This window comes from Cheilinus undulatus, linkage group 11 (assembly GCF_018320785.1).
Source record: "Cheilinus undulatus linkage group 11, ASM1832078v1, whole genome shotgun sequence".
NCBI classification, from domain to species: Eukaryota; Metazoa; Chordata; class Actinopteri; order Labriformes; family Labridae; genus Cheilinus; species Cheilinus undulatus.
This window is the reverse complement of record NC_054875.1, coordinates 6113418-6131903: the sequence shown is the minus strand read 5'-3', so window position 1 is coordinate 6131903 and position 18486 is coordinate 6113418. Positions and strand designations below refer to the sequence as shown.

Genomic DNA, 18486 nt, shown 5'->3' with positions numbered 1-18486 from the left:
AGGTACTACCATATAGACTGAGGTGAGTTCATTCAAAAGACATGGGAAGAATAATGGCATCATTACCCTGAATGCATTGCAGAATAACGACAGCCTACATGTGAATCTGTTTTTACAATTTTATCTTAAATGTAGAAATATTGTATTTCTTAATACAACCTACATGCATAAGACAATTATTTTGGTTTGATAAAGCCAGAATGTCTCTCTTTATAGGGTTCATTGCTGATTAACATAGCCACACATTAAACCAGTGGTGTCCAAACTATGGCCTGGGAGCCAAATGTGGCCCTAGATTTTTTTTTTTTTTTCCCCAAGAAATAAAATCAATCCGGCCCACATTTGAACATGGAGCTTATGCTCTGCTATGTGCACTTCATAGTTTCAGCATAAAGTGGTGCTGCCATGTTAAATCTGTAAACAAACATTTCAACAAGAAGACGTTTTTTTTCTGTGACTAAACCAATACAACACTGTATAAAGTAAAACAATTGGCAACCAGAATAATAATGTCTTGTTTCCTTGATGAGTTTTGACAGCAAATATCAGTACCAATAATACCCCAGGGGCTGAGACAGTGGACCAAACAGGCCCCCCTGAAGTCTGATTGGCATCCGCAGAAACCTGGAATTGTTGTCTGTTTGCATTGTTAGCCATTAAATCAAGCTTTTAGCGTTAGTTCAGGCAAGTTACAGAGCCAAGCTCTGCCCTGATCAGCTGACGGCGAGCTGATTTGCCCTAAGCACACTATTGGCCAGTTGCTGCCTTATTCAAACTGCTCTTTCCTGGCCAGGCTCTGCCGCTCTCTCTGCAAGCTGCTATTGCAACCCTCCTCCACCCCAGCTCCTCCTTTATTCTGCGTCTGACTCAATCAGTTTCATATACCTGAGATGTTATATTTCTGTATTTGGCCCTCAGTGGAAAAAGTTTGGCATTAAACCGTTACACTGGCAGAGATTTGAAAGCTCCTCTTGGGTTTGTTTGTAATTTTTTTGAGTTATGTAACAAAATATGACAAATATGCTCATCTGCCCAAATATCGGCCTGGCATTTTCCTCTTTGCTGCCCCTAGTCAACAAATGACTATCTTTGTTGGGTGGATAATTAGCTAAATTTTGTCTTGGAGCTTTCCCACAATGCATTGTGCTTCTAGTACATGTGGCATTAGTTCACCTGCAGTGGGAAAGGGGAATGTGACATAACAGACGTTTGTTGGTGCTTTCTTTGGCCTGCTTTGCGGTATTGCACTGTGAACACAAAGCGACCCAAGGGAAAATGCAACAATTTGTCATTTTGTCATCTGAATCGGAACAAAGTAAACAAGTTATTGGTGTGAAAGCACTCTCAGTTTCACATTTATCACCGATCGAACCGGGCTTTTTTCTGCCTTCAGGCTCTGTTTTGTACTCAGGTACATATAAATGTCAGGAAACCCCATTCAGACTACATGTCAGTGTCTTCAGTAAATCATGAGGAGCTCTGTGGAGTCCAAATGTCCTTCATTTCAGCCTGTTTCAGTCTAGTTTTGGCTCCCTATGTTGCTGAAAGCCATGTCCCAGGCAGTCTTGACTCTCAGGTCAGGGTGTGATGTAGCAGTCTTGTCAGAGCTCACCCTCTCTCCTCCACTCTCATTTTGATTTGGGATTGCTTCTGATCTACAAAATTTGACTCAGTCGTGCTTGTTTATCTGCCTGTAATGATTTTCTGCGATCGCTGTGTGCAGCTTTCCCCCTTCATAAGAAATCAGTAATTTCTTTTTTGACAGCCGTCAGGGAGAGGAGGTGAGAGTGTTCAATCCATTTAGAAAACCACTACTCTTGTCTGAGGGATAAAACGAGGGGCAGCGGGAGTGATTGATAGACGGCGATGATAACAAACAAATATCCAACACAGAAATTAATAGGGATGGATGCTGGAGAGCAGGGTAGACAAATAGCCAAACCATGACAGGTTTGATAAATGCAGCATGTAATGGCAGCAGGGTAGATGAGAATAAAAGGATTGATAAAGAAAAACACAAAGCGACATGCAGGGATGGCATTTATTATTTTTAATCCCTATGTGTGCATGAAGTGGAAAACAATTACCAATTCTAAATTCTTTATCAAGTGTAATACACTGGGTGGCGGAGGCTAATGATTTTAGACGTCCCATTACACAAGATAATAAAAGTCTTGCTCTCAAGTGTGTCACAAAGTCTTTTCCTCTGAATTTGCATGTTCAGAGTCAGATGAGCTAACCCTTCCTGCTCTGCTCTCTTCTTCCATTCACCATCCATTCTTTTATGACACATGTGCACATTTTAATCTCACATCCTTTCTGTTCCATCTGACCTCATTTTGATGAATGTCACATACGCTGTTCATTTCGCAGATTGCTTGGAAATTAGTTGCTTATCGTCATGACCTAATTCTTCTGCCTGTTATTTTATTTAAAATATACCCCTGTAGAGTCTCTGTCTGTTCCTGCTCAAACATCTTTCCTGACGGAGTGAACGTCATCAGTTCAGCCCGCACTGAGAAGTACTGAAGCTGACTTTGCAAAACAAATACACAAATGTTTGTGAAATCACGTTACTGATCATGTATTATGAACGGTATGCAGTGCATTTTTCCAATCAGATCATTCTACTGGGAAAAAAAACAGCCATAATCCCTTTATTCCTTGGGGGTCTACTGTGCTGATGGGTGGAAGTTCAGGTCCTATAATGCAGTGGTTCTCATCATCGGGGTCGGGACCCATTTGGGGTTACAAGACACTGAGAAGGGGTCTCCAGATGCCTAAGAATAATTAGATTTTTTTTGTTTTAATTACACAATAGCCACTTACCACCAGTCTTACCAAACTTGTATTGGTTTTCCTCATGTTTTACCAACTATTTTGCCAATTTTGTCTTTTTGTCCCCACTAAAATCACTTTTTTGTCAATTTTGAACCCTTTCAATCACTTTTTCTGCCTGTTTTTGCCACTTTTAAACCAATTCTGCTTACTGTTGCCTCTGTTGACCCATTATTACCAATATATGTCCCATTTTTGCTCACTTTAACCACATTTCACTATTTGTCATTCCCATTTTTGCCAGTTTAACCAATTTCTGCCTAGTTTTCTGCCTCAGTTAAGAGGTTTTTGTTCCCAGTTCAAACCAATTTTTTTCCCATTTTGCCAGTTTCAACCCAGTCCAGCCAGGGTTTTCTCCCCTTTGACCAATTGCTTTGCTTGTTTTTGCCACTTTAACACATATTTGCCTTTTTTGTTTTTTTGTTTATTTATTTATTTATTTTTTGTTTTGTTTTGTTTTGTTTTTTGCTTTTGTTCCATGTTTATCTGATTTTGGCCACTTCTAACCCATTCTGCTACTTTCAAAATCCCATTTGACCCCATTTTCCCCACCAAATTTAGTCTTTTTTAACCAATTTTTTGAGACTAAAAACCAATTTTTGTCAATTTAAAACCCATTTCACCACTTTTGTCTGCCTGTTTTTGCCACTTTTAAACCAATTCTTGCCACTTTCTGCCCACTGTTGCCTCTGTTGCCCATTATTGCCACTATTTATCCCTTTTTTTTGCTCATTTTAACCACATTTGACTATTTCTAATCCCTATTTTTGCCTGTTTAACTAATTTCTGCCTATTTTTCTGCCTCGGTTGAGCCATTTTAGCCAGTTCAAAACAAATTTTCTTCCTATTTTTGCCACTTTCTACCCATTCTGGCAGGTTTTTTTCCCGCTTTACCACTTTGTTTGCCTGTTTTTGCCACGTTAACCCTTTAACCCCTGAGTTTCTGGACTCTTTTTCTTATTTTAACCCTAAAAGGCACAGAAAATGTCCTGTGAGTTAGTGCTTTTGCATTTTTTTTGCTTTTGGTAATGCAAAGTGGGCTTCAACAGTACGTCAATGGCAACACATGAGGTTTTAAAGGGTAAACACATATTTTCCTTTCTTTTCCTTTTTTTTTTTTAATTTTTTTTTTTTGCTTTTTTGCCACATTTATCTAATTTTAGCCTCTTCTAACCCATTCTGCTACTTTCAAACCCAATTTCATGAACTTTTCCAACATTTTTTGCCATTTCTAACCCATTTTAGCCATTTTTCACCCAGCGGATTTACATTTTTAAGACGGCCATTTACTAAATAACACAACATGCTAATGAAAAAATGTTTATTTGATAAGAGTGCTTATTATTCAGGCTAAATATAACACCTTGATATCACAGCTTAACTTTACAATTGGCGATGATTTCGCTGACCTCCATGATCCTCAAGCTTGTCTGGGCCCCTAGAAAGTGGCAAAAATGGGTGAGAGGTGACAAATAAAATGAGTTACAGATGGCAAAAATGAGTGAAAAGAGGCAGAATTATCATAAAATGGCAGAAAAACTGGGTGAAAAGGTGACAAAAATGGGGAGGAAGTGGCAAAAATGGGTGAGAAGTGACTCAACTGGGCAAGAAACAGCAAAAAGTTACAAAAATGGATAAAAGTGTCATTCAATGGCAGCTTAAAGCAGCAAGAATTGATTTAAAGTTGCAAAACAATGGAAATAAGGGGCAAAAATGCAAATAAGGGCAATGGAAACATACAGACAAAACACATGGTTAACAATTAAGTTTGACAATTAAAGCCTGCTGTGTAAGTGTGGGAAACAAACTGATCAATGTGACCTGCAATAGATAAATACAGAGGTCAAAGTTTCCTTTTTTTAAGGTTTTCTAAAGAGAATAATTTTGTGGATCCAGAGCCACATGTTCTCCGTGTTATATCAGCTAATCTTTGACTCCGATTCACTACACAGTGGTGTCAAAAATATAACAGCATCTTACCTCAAAGTATTACAAATGCAAGTGGGACTGAGAGACTGAAAAGAGGACAGATTTGTCTATTCTTTTCTCTACGTCGTCTCTAAATCCCCACATTTCCAAACAGCCCAGCGGTTTTATTTTGAAAATGAACACGGCTGAGTCAAAAACACTGAAAATGGGGATTTTGGGTGCACTGTTGCAGAGAGAGTGAACTCTTTTTTTGTCCAATATCCTTCAAATTTAAGATCAGTCATTGGATAAAAAATGTCAGTGCACCACGTTTGAATTTTCATGGAGCCAAGTCTGGAAACAAGCCCCAGGGATGCGTGCCACTGTCAGCCCTTTGCATGTGACAGCAGCATGTTTCTCTCCGGGAGTTTGAAGTGTGAAATCTGATGATCTTACAGCTATGTGTGTGGACTTGACACGTTTATTCCCCGTTGTTAGGACTATGAGTAAGCAATGCTGGCTACTTGACTTTGTAGGTGGCACCGATTTTATACAGGATGCTTCAGAGGCCAGCGGGGCGTTCATCTCAATAAGCCACAGATCTGCCAGGCCAGGTTATGGCTGAGTAATTGGTATGAATCACAAACATTATCATGGATAAGTTATTGTCCTAAAGCTGAAAGGATTACAAGCCCAGTGCGTAGTGGTAAAACTCCTTTAAAACCTGCATTATTAAACTGTCCTCACTCGCACAAATCTCATAAAGACCTTCCCCTCCTTTTCTCCACCTTTTCTCTCTCCATCCTCCATTAATCCCTGCCTGCTTCATCCTCGTCCTTTTCTCCCTAAATCGGAGCCGTATTATCCGTCTGAGGCAGAGCCGCTCGGCCCTGGCCCGGCTTTGCCCCGGTGTAAAGTGGAGATGTTAATGTTAATTAAATCATTCATTTGGTTTAGATTAATTAGCGTCGCGCTACTTTTAAGCTGAGCCGTGGCTAATCAGATTAGGCCGAGCGGACGGCCGAGGCGGGCAGATGGATGCGAGAGGAGCTCGCTTTGAAGTCCAGCCGCCGTCTGTCTGCAGAGGAGGAGGAGGAGGGAGGAGATTCCTCCAAGCTCTGTTCCTTTTTTTCCCTCTCTGTTTTTCCACTTAAGCTCGTTTCCAATCTGTTTAACTGGTGTGACAGCAAACAAACGTGCCTGCAGGTAAAGACACCGTAGTATGAATGATAGATAATTATGATAAAGTTTAACAGAAGACAAAAAGAAGCCGTCCATGCACCTGTACTTTCCCCCTCTCTTCTTTATTAGTCTTCATGTTTTCTTTACTCACTGCTTCTCTCTTTTCATCTCCACCTCTCTCCCTCTGTCTGCCTCTGTTCTTTAATTCTGCTGTCCTCTTGGGGCCTCACCATCTTTAAATTCACAACAATTCTTGTTGCTGTTTTGTTAACAAGCACAGCTAAGATTTACCCCCCTCCTTTCTCCCTGCTTCCTTTCATCTCCCTCCCTTTGCTCCTCTCAGGTGTTTGAGGATTTAATTATTTATTTATCCATTTATTAATTCATTTTTTTCTACTTTTAATGACTTTTTCCACTCTGCAGAGTTTGGGGAATGTTTTTTTTTTTCTTTTTTTACACAACCAATTATCAATTCCCTGTTGGCGTTGGAAGACATTACCTGTCGAATTAATTTCTGTAATATCCCTGTAGGATGCTTGTTCATTTTTTATTTTCGGTATTTATCCGTTGAAACAGTTATTTTCTCATCCTCACAGCCTTGGAGTGGTAATCTTCACAAACAGAAGGTTTAAGTTGGGAGGCGGATGATTAATATTCATGTATGCCGTTCTTCTACTCGCTCTCTTAGGTCTGCTGAACAATTATATAAACGCCGTGGTCGGATGTCAGCTCGCACTGTACCGCTGAATCATTTGGGACGCATGACTGGCACTCAAGATTTATCAGCTCATGCTGTACAGTGCATTCTCAATGATCTTCACTCAGTGACCCATCAAGACAAAGTGAAAACAGAATTTTAGAGTTTAAAAAAAAAAAAAACACTGAAACATCACATTGGCATGAGTATTCAGACCCTTTGCAGAAACACTCTAAATTTAGCTCGGTTCCTCCCATTTCTCTAGATCTTTGCTGAGATGTTTCCACACCTTAATTGAGTCCACCTGTGGTAAGTTAAATTGATTAGATGTGATTTTGAAAGGCACACACCTCGCTACAGAAGGCCTCCCAGCTGACAATGCATATTGAGGAAAATTCAAGCCATGAGGTCAAATTCTGTCCTGCAGAGCTCAGGACAGGATTGTTGACAGGCACAGACTTTGGGAAGGCTTCAAAAAAGTTCTGCTGCACTGAAGGTCCCCAAGAGCACAGTGGCCTCCAGAATTCTCAAATGAATAAGTTTGGTACAACTAGGACTCTTCCAAGAGCTGGCTGCCTGGCTAAACTGAGCATTCTGTGGAGAACGTCCTTGTAAGAGAGGTGTCCTAGAACCTGATGGTCACTCTGAGTTTTAGAGATCTTGTGTGGAGATGGGACAAAGTTCCAGAGGGACAACCATCACTGCAGCCCTCCACTGATCTGGGCTTATTCTTGTTCATGAGAATAACAATTATAGCATTAGGCCGCAACATAAACAGGACTGAAAAAAATTAAGTGGGGTCTGAATACTCTCTGGATGCACTTTTTGAGTTGCATTGCAATGAAATTAGGGCTAGGCAATTAATCACACATTGGATTAAACTGAAATATGGCCTGCAATTTTCAAATCCCAGAAGGTGCAATATTTCTTCAACTTGAAATTTATTTCAAAGTACCAATTTAAAACTTTTTTTTCTTTTGCAGCAAATATGTAATGCATTGCATGTTATGCAACCATTCAAGTACTACTTTTTAGAATAGTCTACAAAAAAAATGTCATTTTTGTATTTTTTTTTCTTATTAAACTCTAGAATGACATAAAAATGTCATTTCCTTCCATTTAACAATTCATTTCCAATTTACAATGCAAGTCAAAACCCTCACAATTACATGTTTTTTAAAAAGTGTTTAAGCCTTATTTAATCTAATATTATGTTGGTTATGATACAGTATTAATTATTGCTTGTGTTTGTTAGAAAATACAGAAGATGAGAAACATAAGAAATAACTGCATATCAAATTGCTATCTCAATATTGGGCAAAAAAAAATCACAATTATATTATTTTCCCCAATCGTTCAGCCCTAGACAAAATTTTGACAAATTTCGAAGTTTCCGTTAAACTCCAACAGGCAGAGGTTAAATTTTCCTTTATCTGTGTCTCATTAGCCCCATATGCTTAAATACAATCACTGACTTAAACACTTGCTATAGAGGACTTTAGCTAAACACGACCAACAAGCCCGCCCATTTATATTTTCATGATGGTAGGGATAGGACACATCTAACGAGCGTGCCCACTGTTGCAGTAATGTGTGTACTTTTTGACCATTTCCACAGATGCAATCGCAAAAATGTGAACAAAAATATAGTAGTGAAGTAGGGAACTTGAGCTGTTGCTCTGCTTTCATTCTGCAAGAGTTTGCAGCGGATTGACCAAAATCTCAAGTGCCTAGAATTAATTCCACCTGTTGGGAGCAGCTGATTGAGCTGCGATCAGCCACCATGCCCCACTGCATGACAAACACTGCATTTAAATTCAAACGTCTGATCCATCTTCAAACCCGCCTGCAGATGAATACTCACAGCCTGATATACATCGGGCCTCAGGCTAAACAACAGACACATTACTAATTCCTTCCTACCTTTCCTTTTCCTAGGCCGTCTTTCTGTTAAACACCTATCATTATTTTGTGTTGTGCAAATTTATGTCTGGGATTAAGATAAGGGTGAAGTTTGTGAAGATATAAACCGTTCATCTTATATCAAATCAAACTTATTCATTTTCCCCTGCCACAAAAAGTGTTAAAAAAAAGCTCATATTCAGATTCATGCTACTATGGATTAACTGCTTTTGAACTATTTTCATTGTGTTCGGCAGGCTTTTTCATTAATTTATCCATGTGTATGAGTATTTCTGCGCTCCCTGGAAAGTCAGAGCATGCTTTTGAGCAGAGCCCTTTTCCACCAAGTAAAACCATATATCCATTTAGCAATAAAATGGTAAAATGTATGACGCTAGTGTTCCTGACTAAAACGTGTTTGCTGGCTTCACTACTCTCTGTCAACAAACGCATGTCTATGAGGAGAGGTGGGACAGCACTATGGGTGTTTTAAAGCGGTGCAGTTGCTCCCAGAAACCTGTGTTTGGCACCACACTATTAACATTGCAAAGCAGATGGATTCACCAGAATCCATGTCTGTCATCAGGCAAAAAGCCCCTATTGGCACAGTTTTGTGCCAGACCTGAAGACGGGTGGTTTGAGGAGAACAAGGCAGTAAATACGGGCGGGGTTAAGTTGTACTGGAGGCTGTTAGTAACAGTCGCCACTGGTGTAGCGATCAGCTCGGATGCAGCTATAGTATAGCAGCAGTTTTATCAAAACTGCACCACATGCCTATTAAAACAACAGTAGAGCCACACTAAAAGTTTTTCATGATTGAAAAGATGTTTTTACTTTTCTCCTGACCTGCTTTGTACGGAGCCCCAGACATGACATGGTCAAAAAAAAAAAAAAAAAAAAAAATTTGAATTGGGGCCACATCATAGCTATAAGGTGGACACAAAAAACTAATTCATGGCCACAAAATACTCATTTGTGGCAACAAAATATTAAATTGTGGCCACAAAATGCTAATTCATGGCCACAAAGTACTAATCCGTGGCCACAAAATACTAAATTGTGGCCACAATATACTAACTCATGGCCACAAAATACTAATTCATCGCCACAAATTCTAATCGGTGGCCACAAAACACTGAATTGTGGCCACAATATACTAATTCATGGCCACAAAATACTAATCCGTGGCCACAAAATACTAAATTGTGGCCACAATATACTACTTCATGGCCACAAAATACTAATTCATGGCCACAAAATACTAATCTGTGGCCACAAAATACTAAATTGTGGCCACAATATACTAACTCATAGCCACAAAATACTAACCGTGGGCACAAAATACTAAATTGTGTCCACAAAATACTAAATTGTGGCCGCCAAATACTAATTCATGGCTACAAAATACTAATCCATGTCCACAAAATACCAATTTGTCACCACGACATAAGTATAACGTGTACACGAAGTACTAATTCGTGACCAGAAAGTGGTACAATGTGTGCACAAAATAATAGTTAGTAATATTTTTTATCATTCCTGGACAGCTGGGTGAGCAAATCGAGTGCACCTTCTCTAAGGTCTAAGGTAGAGGCAGTAGAGAGGCTGAAGCTACACGATGGACAGGGATAGTATGATTGAATTTTATTTTAGGCATTCATTCCCAGCCACAAATTGGTATTTTGGGGCCATGAATTAGTACTTAGTGTGCACGTTATAGCTATTTTGTGGCCACAATTAAATTTTTTTTTGGTCCATATCATGTCTTAGGCTCCGTAGCTTTGGCATGGGTTTGCGATTGTTTCAGGTGGGGTGAAATTGTGCTGTAAACCAGTGACAATAGCTGCTACCGCTGAAGCACTTAGTTTAGGTGTAGCTGTAGAAAAGCTGCATATTTAACAGAATTGTGCAAGATTTCTTTATAAAAATTAGCAAAGTGATACAAAGTGAGAGCTGAATGAGTTACAGTCCCACTGCTCTTGAGTAAGCCTGCTAACTGAAATGATATCGACTCCAGGTCATTGATTTGAAACTATTCCAGAGGGAATTGGTGCTCCAGTGTTATGTATGAGCTACCATTTTCAAAATCCATTTCTGTGTGTGAAACAACAAAAGCCAAAAACTTGCAAGCTGAATAAGTTTGTGAAAGATTTGGTTTATGCAATATCCCAGCCTGTTAATGGCTGTAAAGTTACACAAAGAATTGTAGCCATTTTTATCCCAGTGTTCGTCTCCCCACATGCAAATGTTCCACCAAAACAAACTGTCCTGACATTATACAGCAAGAGCTGTGATGCAACAACCTGGGCTTTGTGCCACCCAAGATAATAGGGTTTCTTTTAATAAATTACAACAGCACAAAGCAGAATTAGGACAGATTCAGCCAGACCTTTATCCATCGCCAATGCGGCAAAAATAAGAGTGTGGAGGTGTGTGGAGTGTGAAGGTCTTGTTATAAGAGACTCTGCTGCACTCCCTTTCTGTTTGCATGTATTTTTTTTTCCATCTCATTTAGGGGTTTTTTGTCCTGGAAGGATGACAAATCAAATTATATGATAGAGATCCAGAATATCACAGTTGTTATTCAGTACAACAGCCTCTCTTGGGTGACATTACTTAATTATAAGCTACTAATTATGTTGCATGCTGTTAAAGTAATCTGCTTAACTGGCAATCTCAAAATAATATTAATGTTTTGTTCATACATGAATGAATGATTAAGCAGTTAGTGGTATGGTATTTTTGTTTTGCTAGACTCTTACAGAACTAATTTCTCTCCCACCCTCTTTCCCTCTTTCCTCCAGCCCACCTGTACAAGTGCAGAGCGCTGCGGGACAGCTGTGGTATGTGCCTGAAGGCCGACCCCAGGTTCGAGTGTGGATGGTGCGTCCAGGACAGGAAGTGCTCCCTTAGGCAGGAGTGCACCGGCGGAGGGAACTCCAACCTCCCGCTGCAGATGACTGAGGGTGCAGGGTGGATGCACGCCACATCTGGAAACAGCCGCTGCACTCACCCAAAGATCACCAAGGTAAGAAATGCATGCACTGCTTCTGTAGTAGTAAGGAGATGATGATGATGATGCCATGCAGTGCAGCGGTGTGCATAGTGTGAGGCAGGCCTCCCTTGGACTGCCAGAGTACCCCAAGCCAGATAAAAAGTGCTGAGCTAACTTCTGCAATGTGTAGAGCAAAATGGATAGGTGTTTGGTGAGGTAGGAAGAAAAATAAGGAGGTACCTCCATTGCTAATTGAAGAGTGGATTTTCCTAGACTGCCTCTGTTGATTCTCCTTGGCCATAGTGTAATTTGCAAAGAGGTGCAAGCTAATGAATGAATGAGGTGGTGCAAACTCAGGTGTCATATTCAGACTAGGCACCCTAGAGAGGTGTCCAAACTACACGAGTTTTTTGACATAAAGTGTACTAAATTGGAGTCAGAAAGAGAGCAACAGTGACATTTGGCACTATAAATATCACAGAAACTTGTGTGATTTTCTGCTGTGCTGATTAAGGCTGCAGGTGCAGGATGATCTGCAGTTATTTCTTTCCATTGTTCCCTCTAAAGCAGAGGCGAGCATCATATTGGGGTGATTCTGGCCATTAGTTTAGATTTAAAATCTAATTTAAGACAGTTGGTCTGTTTTCTTTTGTTTCATTTCTTAGAGGAATGTTGGACAGGAAAGACAGAAGTTAAAATAAAGTCAGACAGAAATGTCAAAAATACATTTTTAAGATGAGACATATATATTTTTTCTAAAATTAGAGTTGTCTAAATAGGCATTTGTGTATGAGGATTAGTGAGGGCTCTTTCAGTGAAGGCTCACTCTCCCACTCTTTGAAAAGCCATGATCCAGTGCGAATTAAACTAGCTGAGAGATCTGCTGATATATATTTTCATAAATTTCAGATATGCTAAGAGTTTCTTTGCAGCTTTGCAGCACGAGATGGTGCATGGTCATGCATGAAGAGAATTTAGCTATTGAAGGCATGGTTCTTCTTTTTGTACCATGGAAGAAAGTGGTCAGTCAGAAACTCAGCATATTTTGCTGAGGTCATTTTCACACCTTTAGGGACCGTAAAGGGGCCTTCCAGCTCTCTCCTCATGAAAACATAACTCCTGCACCCACTTTGCTGATGTCAAAGCCTTGTTGGGACATGTTGGCCATCCACCAACCATCCGCTACTCCTCCATCTGGACCGTCCAGGGTTGCACGGCACTCATCAGTAAACAAGACTGTTTGAAAATGAGTCTTCATGTATTTCTGGGCCCAATGCAACCGTTTCTGCTTGTGAGCATTGGTTGGGGGGGCTGAATAGAAGGTTTATGCACAACTGCAAGCCTCTGGAGGATCCTACACCTTGAGGTTGGTGGGACTCCAGAGGCACCAACAACTTCAAATACCTGTTAGCAGCTGCTAAAAAAATGCACTCACCTATTGGTCAGTTCTGGCAATTCCCAAATCATCAAGTTCTTATACCCTTTGTTAAATCAAGACATTTATAAAAGATTCACCCCTCCATGTGTGCAAAAAACAAATGAACTGTTCTATCCTTGTTTTGTTTTGTTTTTTGTTTTTTTTTACCAGGCTATCAAAATTACAGCTGTAATTATGCCCTTTTTTAATGTATGTGACATGTCTTGCTTTTGCATTCAGCCTAAAGTGGTCCTCAAGGAATTGAAATAGTTGCACTTCTGCATTGACTTTAATTTTCAGCCAAGGTTGAAAAAAAAAAAAAAAAAATACAGCAAGGTTTCTGAGCCCAAAAGTCAAGTGCTTGTCAAGTTCATCACTGGTCTACCCCTCAGCTCAAAGTTGTACATTCTTTTTATATTACTATAATACGTAAAAGCAAACATATTTTTCAGAATTAGCAAATATCATTTACTTGTTCATGATTTTGCAATCTTTAAACTTTAAATGAAGATTTTTGTGTGATAAGCGGACTCAGCTTTATGTGCCTCTCTTCATTTTGGACTGGAGATAAAAAAAAAAAAAACATAAAATAATGCATTCTGCTTACTAGTTTCATTTTTAATTTTTCTGAAAGGATAGAGTGTTCGTTTTGTTTTTGGAAAAGGTAAAGTTAAACTACTAAATTCAGCCATGATTTGTTGCAAGCAACAAGCATATTTGTGTCACATTTCATTGTTTTCAGGTCAGATGATTTTAAACAGAAGAAGAGAATTGTTTAAATCAGAAAACTCCATTGTCCACATTCAGCAACATCCAAAATAACCCCCTCTAATCAGATCCACCCTCCCTGTAACAGTTCTAAAACCTCCTGTGAAGAAGTACTAAAGCTTCTTTGAGTGCCACTCCATAATCTCTTCAACTCCTGAGGAGTGTAAAGTCACCTGCCGAGATCCAAGCCTGCTGAACCTTGATAGGCCGTTGCGTCAGCCCTCTTTTCTCGAGGCCCCCGTGGTCACGACAGCCCTACGTGTCCTGAACCCAGAATGAAAGCAGCTCCATTTGAATGTGCTCCCATGTTGGGACCTTGTGCTTGCCCTTGGCACAGAAATGGTTTTATTACTCAGTGTTACATCAAACTGGTAGTCAGGAGGCAGAGGCACGTACAGGTTTGTTTGGTTTTGATCCTTTTTTTTTTTTAAACTGTCTTCTGAGGTATGCTCAGTTTTCACGTGTCGCTGTCTCTCTGAGGTTGATGCTTCAGAAGCTGTGAGCTTCAGAGTCCAGCGTTGATCACATACATTTTTGGTCCAGTATTTTTTGCTTTTCTTTCTTCATGTTTAAGTTTTTGGATCCTAAATTTCAATGGATTTAAGTGAAAAGAAAAGAGTTTTTATTGAAACCAACCAAGAAAAACATAATTTTCCAGCTACAGGAAATAGAGTCCAGTGTTTTTCATGCTAAATTGACTGTTAAACTGGTCAGATGCGTATCTTGATTTGAACAAAGGCATCTCTGTCTTTTCTAGGTTTTCCCAAACTTTGGATCTATTCTTATTTGTCCTAAGATGATTGTGGCTCATGAAAGCCTTGCTCCCCTAACAAACTGATTAAACTAAGAACTTATCTTAATTTGAAGCACCATTTTAGCTTGCATCAAGTGGCAGTAGATGTTTTATAAGGATCAAAAATCCTCATTCTAATATCAGGGACAACAGGAGATTACTTTTTTGTGCTTTTTATCATAAAAAGTTGACAATAGGCCTTCTAGTTTCTGCTTTTGTCAAGCCTTGGCTGCTTGGTTGGTGTCAGCATCATGCTGGTCTTAAGCTTCACTACTACTCTGCAGGGCTTTACAACCTCTACAAAGGTAGAGCTACAGCTTTTTGTGAGCATCTTGTGTGTCCAGGAACTTGCAAAGATTTGTGTAGTGGAGAGTTGATTACGTCCTGAGAATTGTTTAGACATTACCATCAAGTTCTTGTTCTTATGAACAACACATTTAAAGTGGTATGCATGTCTGCAAGACTCGAATGATGACTTTATTTGAACTGCTCTCCTGTTGTCATCTTCCTCATCTGTGGATGTCTAAAATGCTAAATGCTAAAAGTAAAGACTAAAATGTGAGGACTTTTCATGAACTAAAACTAGACTCAGTGTTAATTTTGGCAGCTATTTTAAATTTTAGTCTTAATTTTAGTCTTTAAATGCATTTTAGTTTTAGCCACATTTTAGTCATTTCTATCCTTTTTAGTTTTAGTTCAGTTTTAGTCGACAAAAACTCAAACATTTATTCTAGTTTTAGTACATAAAAAATCCACACAATTTAGTCTTTACCTGTAGTCTAAGCATTTATTTTCTTGACTAAATCTGGTACCAAATCATGGTAGTGTGTTTTATGCACTCTGCCAAACCTGGGGTCCCTGCTGTCTACAGCTGAGATACATAAGAGATACAGCTGCATTGTTGTGACAGATTTACCTACAGAGGAGAAATATCACAGATTTTGAATGTCTGATGAAAACTTAATTACATTTTAGTCCAGTTTTAGTCATCTTGATGAAAACTAAGCTTAGTTTTTGTCAGTTTTAGTCATCACAGATCTATTTTTGTTAGTTTTAGTCTAGTTTTTGTCAAGGAGAAAAAGGTTGTCAACGAACATTTTTAGTCATAATTTTAGTCAACAAAATTAAAACTGACTAGACAAACAAGTTTTGATTTTTCTTCAACTAAAACTAGACTAAAACTAAAAAGATAGAAATGACTAAAATGTGACTAAAACTAAAATACATTTCATGTAAAGACTAGAAAAATAGATGCCAGAATAACACCGGGCTGAAGTTGGACGTAGATTTGGCGAGTAAGCCACCTGAGGGCACCGTCTGGTGGAAAGAAGGATTGACACAGCCCAGTTCGTGCTCTGGATGTCCTTGCATATTACCAGCGGCATGGAAAAAATAATCCTTTGAAAAAATGACAAAGTCCGCTACTTTAGGGTGGTGAAAAGGGTGGATGTGGTGAGTAAGCACAGCCTAGGGTACTGTCAAGGTGGGTAGGATGCCACAAGCCTCTGGTTGTGTTGTGGATATTACGAAGGTTTGAAGATAAAGGAGATGCTGTTGAGCTTTAGTTTCACTGTTGTGCACCACACGTGTATTGGTGTGTTAAGATTGACTCTGGCTGTCCTCTCTCTCCTCTCCAGCCACAGGCATGTTTGGCCCCGTAATGAAACCTTAGCACCCTGCCTGTCTGTATGTTAGTATTCTAAGAATTTAAAGTGATGCAATGAGACAATTCAGAGGGAATGGTAATGCGATAGCTGAAGTTCAGTCCAACCTTATGTTATGGCATCAACATATTCTAATTATAGCTACACGTAACTTTCTAATGTGTAGTGTTGGTGTCATCAAAGGCATACAAGGAGCATGGGGCAGGAATAATCTACACCTACTTTAGTTGAATTCCTTTGCTTTTTTCGTTTTATTAGAGGAGGTTTTTTTTTACTTTTCTGATGTCTTCACACCTGCTGATATGTTCATCCTTTTCCTGTTTTCTACATCCTCATAAAGCAGAATGTGTTTGTCTTAGGGACTGGGTTTTAAAGGAACAAATCGTCATCATATGTGACTCAGTTTTATCGATAGATGCGTTCCTGTTGGTTCATGCCAGGACAACAGAGGATGGAGAGTGGAATAATGACAAATCACTGTTTCCCACTGCTCTCAACATCATCTTTTGTTATTGTTTTGATTGGGAGCCCCCAGGAAGCAGAATTTACATACTGTGTATTTAAAACAAATCCCATTAATGGACTTTTTTTTAAATAACAATACATATAGCTTTACCTGTTTTTCTTTTTATAATCAAGCAGAAACCTCAGTCTCCCAGTACATTAAGAAGTCTTTTTTTATCCTAATGAAATCCTTAAGACTGTAAACACCTGAGATATTCTTCAGAGTACAAAGATGTTCCCTATTGTCTAGCTCCATAATTATGAAACACTTAAATGTATTAACTATATTTGTTTTAGGCTGTATCCCTCAGAAAGATAAATTCCCTCTGCTAATTTCTCATAAGCTTCTCTCTGTTGGAATGCCGGAGCAGAACTATTGTCTGACCACATAAACAAACTTGAGTTTTCAGCAGCTGCTGGATTTTCACGGTTCATGTGGGTTTGGTTTCTGCTCTGACCACGGTAAGATCACCATGTTACAGAGCTCACACACTGGTGAATTTACACAGTGTGGGTTTAGGGTGGATGACAGACCACCAGAAAACCACCGCTATGATATTGATGATTTGATGTGGCTTCTGTTGGGAATGCAGTATAAACGCTGCACCACCACGGAGGAGCACCACAGTGCTCTACCCCCTGTTGGATCCTCGTTGGAGGTTTTCATAAGAAAAGAACAAATACTGGAGGAGTAATAGTGCCAGAGACCAGAGCTTTTGCTTAGAAGGCATTTTTAGTTCCTCCCACTTATTTTGGATTTGTTTTAAAGCATAGCCTCTTCTCTGAACCAGAGTAAGTTCTGACCAAAAATAATCTCCAAAAGTCTTCTGAAAGTCCTGGTTTTGCAGGAAATAGACCACTGGATCGATTTCAGAGCAGAAGTTTTGGCTCTGTGTTGGCCAGTTGGTCAGTTGTTGGGGGTCTTGAGGGAGTGAGAAATGGAGTTATTTTGAGGGTGGACCACAAGGACTTGTTAAGGAAAGCATCAATAAAATTTGATGGGGGATTAGTTGAAATTACACACAAAAAACTAAGAAAGACCCTAAAAGGGTTAAGGTTAGGCACCCGAACCCTAATAGCTAGGGTTAGGGCTAGGGGGAGGGGAATGGGATTAAAACAATACACCACAAACTAAGGAAAAACCGAAGAGGGTTGGGGTTAGGCCCCTCAGCCCTAAAAGGTAGGGTTAGGACAAAGGGTGGGGGAGGTAAAATTAAAAACAATACACCAAAAACTACAGACAACAGAAGGAGGGTAAAGGTTAGTGCAAAGGGGACCAACCAGCATGTCCTTGTGGGCCCCATGTGGGTTATACATGGGCTACAGTATGGGCCCCATGTGGGCTTGTCCATGGATTCCATGGTGGCCCCACCTATGGTTGCCCATGTGAACTGCAAGTGTGGATCAGCCCAGATGAGCCCAATATAGACCCAAACTCTAGAGATCCAAGATAGATCCTCCTTGTAGTAAACATGGGTAATTGCAAGGATCTCTAGATGGGGCCTATATGGGTCCCTTATGGGCTGATCAACACTTGCAGTTCACTTGGGCAATCATAGATGGGACCACTATGGAACCCATGGACAAGCCTACATGGGAACCATATTGTAGCATATGGACATGCTGGCTGGGGAGGGGGAGACACAATTAAAAATTATCCACCACAAACTACAGGACACATAAAGAGGGTCAGGCTTAGGCGCCCAAACCCTAAAGGGTAGGGATAGGGTTAGGGGGGAGGGGGATAAAATTGAAGACAACACACCACAAACTACAGAACCCCAGCAAGCGTTAGTAGGTCACTCGGCATCCCATGGG

General features: G+C 39.8%; 1 protein-coding gene across 2 annotated transcripts in view; it reads left to right on the top strand.

Moving 5' to 3' along the window:
• Positions 1-18486, top strand: part of LOC121517494 (plexin-A1-like) — a 503338-nt gene that overhangs the window by 362075 nt on the left and 122777 nt on the right. For both annotated transcript variants that reach the window (XM_041799311.1, XM_041799310.1), the window contains exon 12: positions 11332-11555. In XM_041799311.1, the coding sequence (XP_041655245.1) occupies positions 11332-11555 (224 nt within the window). The remainder of the gene's footprint in view (positions 1-11331; positions 11556-18486) is intronic.